Raw genomic sequence first — 15,058 nt, 5'->3', positions numbered from 1 at the left:
GAAATTATGTTTAAGAAAGTAATATCTTTTCAGAAACAATTTTACATGAAACTCTCTATTTTTCTCTTAAAGTTTGTGTAATACAAGTGCGTATTAAAGAAATATTTATTTGTCACGTATCTCTCAGAACAATAACATTTTCTTAGACCAATCTAGAAAACTGTTTTTTATTTTCTTACATTTTCATCTTTCTCTCTTCATGACTTATAATTTCCAACATTAATTTTGTCTTTAGAAAAATTTTAAATTAAGCTGCTTTTTAAAACGTTTAGGAATTTTGGTGATAAGGAACTATATGAAGCGTAATATTGTTACTTATAAATAACAATGTTACAGCATTTTTTGATAAATAACAATATTTAGGTAAGTATACTTGCTTAAAATTTAAATTGCAAAAAACTTTCTTTGTTTTCAATTCAGAGTTGTAATTCAAATACTGTTAATGTCTGGGCATTCTTCCTCTAATTTTTAACAACAAAACAAATATAACTACTGAGATTGAATCGGCTTTATAATTCCGTTTAATTTAAAATAGCACACGACCTCGTCGCTGACATTTTAAACTGCTTTCCGTTCATCAACCTTCACTTTTCTTCCAAGAATACACTAGTCGAAAGCGGAAGTTAAATGAGGATGAACTTCCTGTTCGCGTTTCCAAGAAACGGGTCGGTCGATTATAATCTCGCGACACGAACATTCGCGATTAACCAAGACTAGCACAGATAAACAATAACTATTCGTTAGCGACAGACAACTTGTTTTCCGCGATTTTCTCCTTACCCCACGAGACGATTAGAAATATTGATTATTAACGTACTCTGAAATTAATACTCGAGTAAAAAGGGCACATTGAAGAAATTCTCAGTTTGTTATCAAAATCGCATATTTTGATAACAAAATCCTTGCCTTCGAGTTATAAAAATTTCGTTATTTTATTTTTTTACTGATAGTATTTTTTTTTAGAAATTCTTCAATTCGATAAAAAGAAAAAAATTAATTTCAAATTATTCAATTTTTTTGTTTTTATTATTTATCCTTTTTCTCAATTTTTTAATTAGCTATTACTAAAAGAAATCCAACATTTGATTGCGTTACAAGCAACAGAGATTATACATCGTATTTTACACAGTGTAACATATAAACGTCACATACTCGATTGATGCAAATATATTTACCTTCCTTCAATCTAGTCAATTACAAGGAGCAAGATTGCTTTTAAGTAATAGTATTTTTATACTGTGAATTGTGCGGATATATTCCGTAACAATATCATGTCATTCAATGAATATAGAAAGGAGAATTTAAAACTACGCGCGTATTCGACGCACAGGTGTACCTTTGAGTTTTACAATCATTTTTACGATGTACTAGTTGTGTTATCTATACTACTAGAACAAAGTATAGAATAAATACAATTAATGCAAATTAAAATATATTTTATACATTTCTGCACTAACTTATTTTTACATAAGATTTATTTTTCTCGATTTTATATAAAATTTAAGACATATAAAAAATAGTGTAATGTATATTAAAATATATATATAATTTTTGCTTTTCTCGGTAATTTTTGACATATTTATTAGTTCGCAAAAACTTGTGTATTTTGACACACTGAGATCTACATTCACGCTATGAAACAATTAATTAAATTTGTTCAAATTAAGATTTTGATTATTCCCTTGTTTATTTTCCAATTATATAGAATTTATAAATTACATTGAAAAGAATACGGAAAAATTAGTATTTTTAATTTTAATTCAATTTTGTTATAAATAATTATTTTAACACAACTCGATTATTTATCCCATCATTTAATAGTACCGTATTCAGATTTCATTATGCACATTCAAAAACAATAGATCACATATTCGTTAATGTATTGTCAATTTTTTTTTAATTCAAAAAATAGAAGTGAAACGATTAATTTAATGTGCAACACATTGCAACCTTTGTCAGAATAAAATGCACGTTTGAATTCAATCAAAATAATTGACGAGCCGTTCTCGAAATTAAACAATTCGAAAGTAACAGTTTGTCCTTTTCGAGAAAATTACAATCTCAAAAGAATGTAATATAATAAAACTTACCGTGAAGAAGAGGACTCGTTCGTTCGGAACTTCCTTCAAATCCGAAAAAACGTGGAGCAACCGCGACAAGGGAAAAAACGCGGATTGAGCCGTCGTCGAGCCGACGACGAAGCGGCACTGACCGTGTCGGACCAAGTGCTTGACGCCAACTACTGCCAGTCTGGTCGAGTCACTTGCGAGGAGTCTGCGCGCGTCGTTCGTTACTACTCGCCGCTCGCGGGTTCTCCACAAGTCTGTTCTCTTTTCACTTTTCTTTGTGTTTCTTTTCGTTTTTCTTGTCTCCTCAAATTCGGAAGGTGCTGAATATTGATTAATTAGAACGTAAACGTCGATATTTCTTGTCACAAATCGTCAAATTTTCCTTGATTCGTTTCCTCGTTTCGGTTTAGACGATTAAACCGATATTAAGTCCTCATCTCCAACATGCGTTTTTAATGCGGTTGAATAACACTAAATACAAATAAACACATGTTATTTGAAGAACTAAATAAAAAATCGTTTCATAATTGTAATTGCGTTTTGATAACATACACGGAGAATTACAATAAAATGCTTACATCAATTTTGTATATTATGTTCCGATATTATTCCGCACGAGATTATCACTGAAATTTCGTTGCGGGTGAAGTAAATAGTTTTGCAAATAGTCCGAGGACTATTCGAAGACTCTACCGTTCTTTGTGACCTAGTCGACGGATTTTGCAAAGGCCCGGAGTTGCTCTCCTGAATTCCAGGCACGAATATTATTTCCGGATGATCACCTTTCAATGCAATTACCTTCTTGTTGCAGATTTCGGATTCTATGCTGAAGAGAGAAGCATGTCAGAAAACTTGTAAGTCGTTCAAAGCGAAACTTTCTGAAAGCGGAAATTTCCTCCCGCTGACAATCGAGCAACTTCTTATACAACTAAGTAGCAAGATATAAGCAGCACATCCACGTACACATATAAACTATTAATGCTCAATAAAATTACATAATGTGCAATCTCGAAAGTTATGTAATGTATAGAAAATTTCTGGTGTAAATATTTGCTGAATTTTTAGTTTCTAAAAGTTTTTACTTAAATATCGCGATTAAAAGCTACAAATCTCGGCTTTTCCTACTTCGATAAATTAATACAATCCAAAATCTTTTACGTTATCCAATTTCTTCTTGCGTAATTTCCACTCCTTCCATATTTAATAACATTGCAAAGAAAATATTTTACTACATTTTAATAATTTTAAAGTATAATAATTTTAATAAATATAATATTATAAATAAATCAAAATAAAATACGAACTATTTTATTATATAACTTCCGTTTTCTCGAATAATACTTAAACCAAAGTCCTCTCCGTCTAAACCTATTAATCAATATCCAATAATTGCGTTTGATATTTAATAATCATGAGGCCGTGATAATGCGCGCGAACGCTCCTTTCTCCTCGCGATGCGGTGGTTTACTTACGTAATAGTTTACTATTACATACTGTGCAGCAGTCCGCAACTTTGTTAACGATGTTGTTACCAGTCTCTGTTCAGTGGTTTCTCAGCAAGTTGATCCTACTGAGTCGCGCGTCCTATTCGCAAACACCTCGCGATTAGATCGGCTGCAAGAGATCATTTATCATCGACAAATAGGCAGGCATTAATTCATCGATAGATCAAGATCGGCTGTCATCCCGAACGTTTAATCTTATAGGATATTATGAAATAATATACACAAATGTTGCTTTATAACCTATCATCGTTTATTGTATAAATATATCACCAAATAATATTATGTAGTAAGATTGCGTCTGCGTAACGCGAGAAAGAATGCGATAGAGATCAAACGGAAAGATTACCGTGAGAAGAAAGGAGAAAGTACGGGCAGAAAAAGGTGGGGAAAAAACAATATGGTGGACTTAAAAGAAAAGAGAAGTATATATGTAACTTGTACTGCTGCACCGGGAAGTTTTCATGACGTAAGCAAGAAAAGCCGTATATTTTCCTGGCAGAAGCAACAAAGTGGCAAACCACCCGTCATACTCTTCTTCTACTCGCGTAGATCGAATGGTAAGAGAAAGCAGGTCGCAAGTTCGATCCTGAGAGGTTCGTCATTTTCGCGAGTGTATTCGCTCTTTTTTTTTTCTTTACATAATATAGTAAAAATATATCTCTTCGATTTCTAGGAAATATCATTATCATCAGCAGTATCATGATAATCGTCATCATTATTATTAATATCAACCTTAATTAGTTTATGTATCACTAGAACAATGGAAAATTGTGAACGCACCCTTCCTTTACGCACTACTTCAAAGCTTCGAGACCATAGCTTTATAAAAAAATTTTCATGTATTATTTGAAAAATAAATTTCGTTATTGTGTATATTTAACCCAATAGAGAAAACACTCAATAATAATGTTATGATTAATTTCATAAAAATTATATTTAAGTGTTGAAATATTAAATTTTTTGCCGTAGAGCTGTGCTCTCGAATGCTATCTGGAGGGTGATTACCTTTCGGCTAAATCGATGAATCCACAGGCAAGGGAAGGCCTCGTTATTTTGATTCTTTGATCGCGACCGCATGCCTGTGCTTTCTAACAAGTAGGAAAATCTATATCGGACATTTGCACGATCTTCAGAGTGGAATTACCCCATTATATTATGCATTTTGTTTTAATATTAATCTCTACAATTTCGTACGCATCGGTCTCGCATATTTAAGGCCAGTATTCATAGTCGGATCTTATATTTAAGATCATCTTAAGTACTGTCTTAAGATGCCATCAGCCAATCACAGAGCCGTATTAGCATCTTAAGACATTGCTTGAGACGATCTTTAAATAAGATTCGACTATGAATACCAGCCTAAGTCATTCAATGATACAATGGAAATCGTTTTACCTTGAACATTTATCCTACGTTAATAATTAAACGCAATTGCTCAAGTATTCTGCGAGTCAAAAAATTGAAAGAGATGTTTTTCGACATGTAATATTTATACAAAATTTAGCAAAATTCCCGCGAGACATCAACAGTTTGTATACAATCACTAATTTGCGTATAAACTTTTGGAGGGATTCCACGTTCTGTGTTTCTTTCGCGGAAATAATTACACCGAGGCAAAGGAACTTTCCCTCACCCGAAAGACTCGGGCACAACCCTGAAAATATATATACATCATCTCTTCTACTTCACCTCTCTACCTTTCGTCTAACTTTCTTCCTCTTATTATGGCAAGTGCGGAATTATTCGTTGTTCAAACTTTCACAATTCGACTAAAAAAACAAAACTAGAAGAAAAAAGTAAAAAGACAAATGTCCTCGCGCACGTGTACATAGAATCGTGCTTTTAGTCCCGCACTTATAGCACCAAATGAGATTTTACTTTATTATCGAGTTAGTTATTTGACACGACGATTGCACGTGATGTAAAGGAAATGAGTTATATTTAGCTAAATGCGCAATAAGAGTGTCATTATTTTCACGCTCTGGCAACGAAGAAAGTTTAATACGGAGAGAACGTTCAATGATGAAATAACAATTGCGTACGACTAATAACACCTTATAGTAATGACCAAAAATCGACCGTAGTCCACGTAATATAATAGCAAATCTCATTAGATAACAAAAAGATAAAATTCAACAATGCCAATATATTCAGCACGTGTTGGCCTATTCACAACTGAAGTTGTCGTGAGCACGCTAATATAAATGCATGTATGTTACTTTTTAAAAGATATAAAGTGTATATGTAATAAAGAAAGAGAAAGAGTATTTGTATATTATTATATAAAATTCTTTTCTATTTCTTTGTAAGATTTTTTAACAGTCATATATATATATATATATATATATATTAGGTTATAAAAGAAAAGTTGCTTAACAAATGAAAAGTCGAAGTTCGATTATCGATTCAGTTGCTTGTGCGGCAATTTTTTGTCTAGAATTTCTGATCATAGCCCGCGGGTAATTAAAAAAATCTCTAATTAAAGATCAATTTAAACTGCCATTTGTAAAATTTAATTTGAGAATGGATGAATTGTTTATGTATTGTATCTGCAATATAGTTTAACATTATTATTAGTAATTTTTACTTTTTCTTCTTTAATTGAAGAATTGAAGTAGTCTTAATCTTTTGCTTTGTAAAAATTTATCTAAAGCAATTTCGATAAAATCATCGAAAACTTTTTACGACAATTGTATGACAGGAAAATCTCATCTATTATATCATTTTTTTAAAAATGTATCGAATATATATATAAAATATTATGCAAAACCTAAGCAAAATATGCATTATCTGCGTCTCTTTCTCTCAATGCAGAATAATACATATTAAAATTTTCGGAAAATTGTCAAAAAATTATTTTTATTTAATTTTATTTTTCCTAAAGTCTTTAATATGAAAAATAAAATAAAAGATTGTTTTATTTTATTTTTCATATTAGTTTACGATACTAAACTACACTGTCTGATAATTTTATTTATAAATATTACAAATCGCATTTGATAATGCCTAATCCACATGCTGATTCGCATTCTTGGTTTCAACACGGCTCGTGAGACGTCTTCCGGTGTGAGCAGGCCTTAAAGCATCGACCAACACGCTGATTACGATCACTTCGATCGATACTCGATCCCACGGCTTCCTTTCGATCGGACGTCCTTTTCTCGTCGATCACAGATAATTGCCAGCCGACGAAGGCTGCAATTATTGCACGCCAACTTCCGCAATTTGCTCGCTAATCGTAAATGCGAGTCACAAATCTTTTTCAAACGGACTCATTAGGGCTTAAACAACTTCGGCGAAGACACTGCCATCTCCAGAAGGCGCCAGTATCAAATTCAATTAATTGATTTAAATTCCTAATCGTCCTGCTCCGTACGCTTCGTCGATTCGCAAATTTAATTATTATACTTCGTGTCGCTCGAAAATTTCCTCGAACAATCACCACGCAAATCCTAAATTGAATCCGTGGCTTATTGAATCTTTAGTATCGTACCGGCTGCCAGACACCGGTGGCTTCGTCTCGACGATAGTAATGAGGTCTGTTGTCTCGGAAGACGGTGACGGCCGGAAATTGATTGTCTTGGATATACTTGAGTGTCGCCCGCACCTGAAACAGAAATTTCGTCGCTGCTTAATGACGCGTGGGAAGCGCAACGCAATTGGATTTGTCTAATGCTTTCTGTGTCGCCGCTTTCATGGTCCCCTCGAGGAGCTAACGATACGATAACGATGTCGCACAGTGTTCCAAACGGCATTACCTGCGATACGAAGTGTGGTTGCTCCACTTCCGGTGACGTAGACAGGTGCTGCAAAATGAACTGATCAGTTTGTGCCAGCCAGAGATCCACGCCACGCAAAGGATCATAGTTAAATGGGCCGATTCTAAGTAATCCTAGACCGCAATCGTATATGTCCAAAACCTGTACATGTAAACAAAATATACACATACAATTGACAGTATGCACTGCACAGAATAATTTGATATCACGCTTGTAATATTATAAATCGATTAAAAGCAATTATAAATATTTTATTTAACATATTCATTTATGGAATTAAAAGTTAGAATTTTTTTTTGTTTTACTTGTAAGCCGTAAGTCTTATCCAGCTACAATAATATCGTTAATGCAAACGTTGCGTACACGCACCTGTTGACCCCCGGTCAATTGTCTAGCGCACCTCAATGCCTGTTCTGGGCCTTTGTCGGGGAAAGTTGCAGGAAAGATCTCGCCCGTCTTTACGTTCAGCCCGATACCGTAGATCATCGGCCAATGAATTCCACCTCTTACGGTGGTATTCAGCTCGCCCACGCAGCACAAGGGTAAGATCGATCTCCACCGGTTGTTTGTGAAATGCGGCTAGAAGATGATCGGTCCAATTAATATCCTATAGACAAAGCCGAAGCAATTTTGTTCTACTTTAGATATTATCCAATTTAACAATTGCTCAAAAAACTCCGGCATTTCTATGTAATTCAATGTCGTTCCTCAAGTCAAGTTTGCGCATTAATTTCGTTCAGTCGATCTTGATTGAACGTTTGGTTTTCTTTTTCAAAAAAATAACATCGTAATTTAAGACTCACTACAAATAAGGAACAGAGGATGCAAGGCATAATTATTTCTGCTGATTTATACGTGCTTAATAAAAATCTTAGAAGCTCTTTCTGAGCCATAGATGTTTCTTCCGGATAATAAGAATGCTGAATCAAAGATACATTTTCATGTGCGTACAAAGTATCTTGTAGAATATTCCCTCGGAGTAATTTCTAGGATCGGAATAACCGCCGACCATTTGTAGTTCCAGGCGACCTTCGGGATATCCGAGGGTGAGTTCCGTTACCCTCTGGGTCATCGCCGTCGCGGCATCATCCGTTCCGTTACCGTCGAGATGCGCCTAGAGCGGCGGCGCCCGAGCCTGAAAGCCATCATTCAAAGATGCGATATTCGAAGTCCTTACGATACTAAAACTGAGTAACCAGGTTATTTATTATAAGCGATTACATATAATTATTTAGAAAATAATTATAATATTATTCGTATATTATATGTATTATGTAAAACATACTAGTATGTATTACGGGATGTGTACAAAATATCATTTATATTAATTATGCTTGAATATAAAATATTTGTGTTAATAACAATTGTCTGCTTAGCGAATTAGCCTCGATATAATGTCTTATGAAGAAATTTTGTACTTTTATTGTTACTATTATTTATGTTGTTGACCAGGGAGTTTAACGGCGTATTTACCGCCGTTTAAGAGATCAATCGAGAGAAATAAATATCAAAACGTGGCTAAATGAGAGCTATCACAGCTTATGCGCTATTATCTTTTGTAATGTTTTCCCCTCGCGAAAAGAATGTACCGATTAAAAGGGAGATTAATTTTCGAGTGTTTAAATATCGCTACCAGACGAGTAATTACGGCTCCATAATAATTAACCGCAAACAAACTAACGTATTCGTCCTCTCACCATTTTATACATCACCGAATCGCGAACGATGATAAAAAACGCTTACATCGCATTAAAACAATTCAGTAGATTCGAGTCACGGTTTGTTAAATGCGATTTAACGTTATCTTAAGAAATAAAAATGAAGTGAAGTGAATAGTAACGATGGATAACGTGTAAATGTGCGATGTTAAAAGAGATATTTAAGAATGCGATTGATGCATTATTAAGTGTTTCGTACGTTATTAATTGATTACAAAAGCGATAATAATTGATTTTAACAATTAATTCTGAATTCCTGCGCGAATGAACAAAGTAACGAAAAACGAACGGTAGGAACATTGCGACAAAAAACTTTTATGTCGCAAACTGTTATTTAATTACCATATTTTCGCAGTCGCTTTCTATTTCGGCCATTATTCACGCGCAACCTTAAGGCGATCGGAGCCACCCAGCTAATGTCGCGATGCACTGTCGCCTCAGCAGGAGAAAGCTGAAGGGAAACGTATCCGATAGTCTCGTTGGGAAATGTAATACAATGTAACATAGGCTCTTTCGTGTAACACAAAATGTGTTATTATTCGAACAAATTTAAATATTTTAAACATTTTTGAAAATCGTATGATTTGTATAGTATAAATGGCGAGTTGACGAAATAACTTATTAAAAAATAATTGTATGGTCATTTCAATAGATTTCTAACGCCCACGAGAGTACACGAGATTATAGCGATTCTTTACTTGTACTTTTGTTAATATTAAAAAACGGCGTCATTGAAAATTGCGCAAATATTATAGCTCATAAATTTGCAATTATTTCCTTCAAAGCTCTTTAAATTTGATGTTGTAGAATTAGCAAGGCATTTAAATGACTTTGTGATATGAATGCAAATCGTAAGATGAATCAGCACTTTTTTCCTTGAGCTCGAGTGGCGGAACTGGTTCTATTAAATGGCTCGTCTTTCGAAAGCAGTAGTGTTTCGCATTTTGCGATTAGTTGTTATCTCATGGAAGAGTCAATAATCGTGCAAAGGTAAATTTATTGTAGGCTTGAAAACAAAGAAAAAGTGATATAACGGAAAACCTGAAGATGATCATGGATTCACCACAGTTCTCAGCTTAACTATATTTCACAATATTTTTCTCGTTAGCCGGCGAATAATTTACAGATCGAGTTAGGCAGATTATGATAAGATTTCTCTTAACGACTCTTTACTTTCCTCCTACTTACATTTTCTGTACTTTTTGTAATTTTTTGTAAAATAATTTCCAAACAAGATGCTCATAATATTCATATTTGATATTTTCGAGCATTAGTTTTTCTCAACTTAAATTAATTTAAACTTAAACTTTTTCGGAATTGCATTTGATTGAAAAATTGAAAACCTAGTTAGACTCTTTATTTAATAAAATAACTCTAATAACCGTCTTAAAACTTTGAATTAAAGTTTTCTTACGGGATAAAAGTTTTAAAAACTTTCCAGGTATTTCTCTTTCAAAATCAATTTCAATTTCGTGAAAAAATCTAACATGTGTGTTAAAATCGGTGGTGTAATACTCTGGGAGTTTCTTATTAAGTTATCCAATGACGTGATACCGATCAAACAACAGTTGAGCTTTATCATTGCGTTATTCCGACCTCTTTTTCTTTTCATTGTTGTGCCGCAAGCAGCCATTTATATGCAACCGGCAGCTATTTTATAATGAGCATGATTGTACTTTCAAATATACTCACCGGAATGCCTGACGATAACGATTATGCATGTGGTCATGTCGTCCGAACCGAGGATGCTCACGTTCTCTGTAAAGCGGGGAAAAAGAATAATCGATCGGTATTGCAACGAGCAAATATGGCGCTTCGAAAGGATTGTTAAAATTATTCGTCTCGATGCGGCATAGAAACTTTCCATAATTATGTAAAATACATTTTTGCCTGACGTTTCGACGATTGTTATTTTACGAAGAAAGATATTAAGATCTCTCTCATGTTTGCAAGAGAAACAATATTCCCACTCGTATTCTTGCTTATTATTCTTGTCATCGGGTTTATATCGCTTTCACTTTTCCTCAAATGATTATTGCACTGTCACATGTCGTGAAAATTAAAAAATTAAAACAGGGATATATTTTAGAAGAAAAGTACGAGTCATCTAAACGATTCGTAAGTTCAGTATATTTTTAACATAATATGTTACATTACACTATTTACGCTACGTTACACACGCGAGAGTAACGGTGGCTTTTTATGCGATAGCTTTATTTCTCGATAAAGATTGCTGATAAAGATTTTATGTGTATTCCGAGAAAGAGAGATAAGGAAATCGCCATTGCGAAACGCGACCAGATTCATCCAGAAGACTTAGCGTGCTCGAAAGCACGTGGAAAAGATATGCCCCGTTACGAAATTTACCGCACCGTTGTTATTCCAATATAATAATGAATCGGTTATTTTTCAGAGTTACATTATCATTGAAAAAAATTGAACTGTAATTTATAGTTGCCCGATAACGCGCAAAATAATGCTCAGCATCCGCTGATTTATCGCTCGCGCGGCGATTCTTTTTTTTTTTTTTCCTTTATTCTCGTAATCGAGCGTGGTAATCACAGTGGTAGGTTGGCGGATTGCGTCAATCCCGCGATATCGCGCGGCAAAAGTAGCTCCGGTAATAATTCGATATCTCTTCGAGAGATAACATGGAGATCGCGTGGCTATTGCATCAGTAACATATTCTCTCCGACAGAACGCCACGAGAGAGATTACTTTCCGAGGAAAGATTGCTTTTCTCTCCCGCAGGGAGACAACTGATCCGCACAGTCATTTGGGGAGCCAGCAAAACTCGTGGATTCGAGCTACGGATACACCACGTAGACACTTACATACAGATTTACACATCGTGTACTCACACTTTCGTGAGCGACGGTGTAATAAACATTTGAGGAAAAGTGGAAGTAAGATAATACAATCTAAGATAATCGATTCTGTATCGTACAGCTTAAAAAGTACGTAAATTTACTAAAATATTTATAATTTCATTCAACATCTAATTGATCGACCCAAGTGTGTGATACAGAAGCAACTCTTAATTAAAAAAAAAAAAAACAAAAAAACTCAAACAAAGGTAAACGTTTGCCAGCGGTGTCGCATTCATCAAGACAATTAAGTCGCACGTCTGTGTTTGACCGTGCTCGTTTACCTGGCTCCACAGCTCGACGACTCGTCGAGATTGCATCGTACTTACTATCGTGCGGCAGCGTCGCGGCCATTTCTCGCTGTTGCACGTAGAGGAGGCCCACCGGGCCCACGAGCTTCGCCGGCATCGAGTGCAGCTGGGCCGCGCTCTCGCGGTACACCGGATGGGCCGCGTACAAGGACCTGCTGTCCGCAGGAATCTCTTCCTGCAGGACCACCCCGCCCACCACCAGCACCATCCTGCGAGAGCGAAACGAAAAGCGGTTTAGAGCGAGGTGAAGAAGCGGATGATCGCTCTATCGCATTTGCAACCGAGTTTACGAGTAAAGAAAAGCATCACGCACGTGCGCATACGTCCGACACACGTGGAATCAATGCCACGGAACAATACGCGAGCGTATTAGTGATAATTTATGCCTGCCGACGGCCATTCCCTCGCGCGGTTTAGTTACCATTTTATTTCTCCACTGACGCATGCGGTCTCGGAAATCGACGCGCGAGATTTCTTTATCGGACAAAGTTCGAATTTGTTTTCAGGAAGCGCAAGATGAAAAACGCACCTCCTCGCGGGTCACTTTGCGGTTGTCCGCATACCCCTTTTCATTTGTACCACCGTGAAAAAGTGCAACGTTTAGAATATAAGCGCAGCTTGATTCTTTACGACGCCGTTAATGGCGGTGACCGTATTTTACATATTGCAATAATTTCGGCTGAACTGCAATTACCGTTGAAAAAAAAAAAAAAAAAATTAAAGTCGACCGCACATGCGCACAGACAGATCCTACAAAGAAAAGCATTCTCGTCGCGTGGGACATGCGCACACCTCTTTGTAAGTCATTTGCAAAGTGACTGGCGCGAGGTGTGTGATCTCACGTGATAAATCACTACGCGAGCGGATCATTAAAATTAATTTACGGCAACCGTAAAGCGAACCAGTTGTCGCACGACGCAACAGGCGGGTGTTGAGCGCGGCGGCTGGCTTATCGAGTGTAAACTTGCTCGTCGTACGAGAGAGAATCACCCTCGCCTCGATCTTTCGATCTTAACAATGAGATCCTCGGCCCTATATCTCGAACGCACAATCGGGCCTGGGCATTGTGTGACGAAATCCAATTGGAATATCGACGGGATCAAAGTCGTGTTTGTCAGCACCGTGCGCTGGCATCCTACCGGTGGTTTAATCGCGACAACAGACGCTGGTGATTTAATAAAATTGTAAAATCGATCTTCAATTAATTTAATTAATTGCGCTCTATCTATTACGTTGTGAATGACTCTACCAGATACTATAAATTCGACGTTATTAATGACAATATTGATGTTAAAAAGTAAAAAAAAAAAAGAACCTTCGATAGAACAAAGAATCCAACTCCTGAACGCAGCACGTGTCGTTGGATCACAGCTGCCTCAAAAACACTAATTGCTTCCTTTTCCTCTCGTTCTTTTTATAATAATAAATTTCCAAATCATGCTATACCAATAAAAAAAAATCATCGCTTCGTTAATTAAATCGATTATAATCGTCATCGACCTTCATTCGATCCTAATTGGCAAGAGGCCGGAAGGTTGATGCAAATTTTCAACAAGAAACGAGTTTTCTTCTAGTAATAAAAAAAAAAAAGAGGGAAGAACGAGACGGGCATCTCTGCGTGAAGCGCGCGCCACGCGTTTAAATGCGGAATGATCGCCAATTATGTCGGCGGCGCCCGCAGAACGAAAGGAACGCCGCGAGAAATATGAGGTTTTCGCAAAAACCCGTCGCGGCGTCCTCGTGTGCGCGGCGCGATTCGCGGCAAGGACTAAAATAGATCCTCCGCGTGTTGCGCAGCTGCTTCTGCGAACACGCAGAAATACATGCGAGCGAAACCCCGTGTGCCCCACTCGTTCGAGTTCCTTCTCTCTCTTTGTCGCGATCTTTGAGTTTCTTTCGCGGCGATTCGCGCGCGAGCCCAATAACGAGAGAAACGCCGCGCTGCAAAGTCTCAGCCAAATCTCTGTAAAATTTTGATATCACCGCAAACGCGCTTTAGATAAGCCTATTCTTTCCTCAACCGCGATAACAATCTGTTCTTTAGAATCATAACGATGTGAAGATGCGGATTTTGCAATCAATAATTCCGGTTATTGCAGGGACGTACAGAGTGACGTAAATTAAAGGATCGTTTATTATGAAAACGTACACTGAGAAAAAAAAAGAGTGATATTTGCGACTGTGATTGCATCGTAAAGTAATTATAGTCTATTAATAATATTACTTTTATAGTAATTACTACTATAACAACAACTATATGCTTATAGTAATTGTTTTATACAACTTATTATATTGAGATTATGAGAATCTTAACGTAGCTTAAACAAATTGTAATTTATATTATTGAATAACTATAAAAAAAAGATTGGATCCAAAAACAACTATAATTATAGTGATATATATTAAAGTAAATCTCGGTGTAGAAGAAACGAACACAGATTTCATGTAATCGTATAAATCCTAAGTACGCATGCACTTCGCATTCACGATGTTAGCTCGACTTCAATGGCTGTCCCCGTAAGACCCGTAATTATATCTCGCGTTCTCCCTCTCCTCTCTCTCTCTCTCTCTCTTTCTCTCTCGGCCGCTCTAGAAACGAAGGAACAGAAAATTGCGGCGACCAGCCCGCCCAGGCGGCGCGGTATCTTTTACCCTAGAGCTTAGAGCCTAGCCGCGTACAATGTAGGTACGCTTCGGTATTAGGGAGCAGCGCGGTACTGTAATCCAGATGAGATAATTGCATGTTTTGTATTCGGTGGAAATATCGCGGCTTAATTATACAGCGTGCGACATGCGATGCATACCGCTC

At 36.3% G+C, this 15,058-nt stretch overlaps 2 protein-coding genes across 14 annotated transcripts in view; both read right to left on the bottom strand.

The window, feature by feature from the left end:
* LOC105838296 (GTP-binding protein Di-Ras2) overlaps positions 1–2,261 on the bottom strand; it is a 68,989-nt gene extending 66,728 nt beyond the window's left edge. For all 13 annotated transcript variants that reach the window (XM_012683755.3, XM_036289761.1, XM_036289765.1 and 10 more), the window contains exon 1: positions 2,091–2,261. The gene's annotated coding sequence lies outside the window, so the exon portion shown is untranslated. The remainder of the gene's footprint in view (positions 1–2,090) is intronic.
* Positions 2,262–3,802: 1,541 nt separating this feature from the next.
* LOC105836310 (protein N-terminal asparagine amidohydrolase) overlaps positions 3,803–15,058 on the bottom strand; it is a 47,023-nt gene continuing 35,767 nt past the window's right edge. The window contains 8 exon segments of the mRNA XM_012680251.3: positions 3,803–7,181; positions 7,333–7,494; positions 7,723–7,893; positions 7,895–7,932; positions 8,305–8,467; positions 8,469–8,488; positions 10,764–10,829; positions 12,268–12,458. Coding sequence (XP_012535705.1) covers positions 7,056–7,181; positions 7,333–7,494; positions 7,723–7,893; positions 7,895–7,932; positions 8,305–8,467; positions 8,469–8,488; positions 10,764–10,829; positions 12,268–12,457 — 936 coding nt within the window. The 5' untranslated portion in view covers position 12,458 and the 3' untranslated portion in view covers positions 3,803–7,055.

This window comes from Monomorium pharaonis, chromosome 7 (genome assembly GCF_013373865.1).
Source record: "Monomorium pharaonis isolate MP-MQ-018 chromosome 7, ASM1337386v2, whole genome shotgun sequence".
Lineage (NCBI taxonomy): Eukaryota > Metazoa > Arthropoda > Insecta > Hymenoptera > Formicidae > Monomorium > Monomorium pharaonis.
The sequence above is the reverse complement of the archived record's forward strand: the minus strand, read 5'-3'. Positions and strand labels throughout refer to the sequence as shown.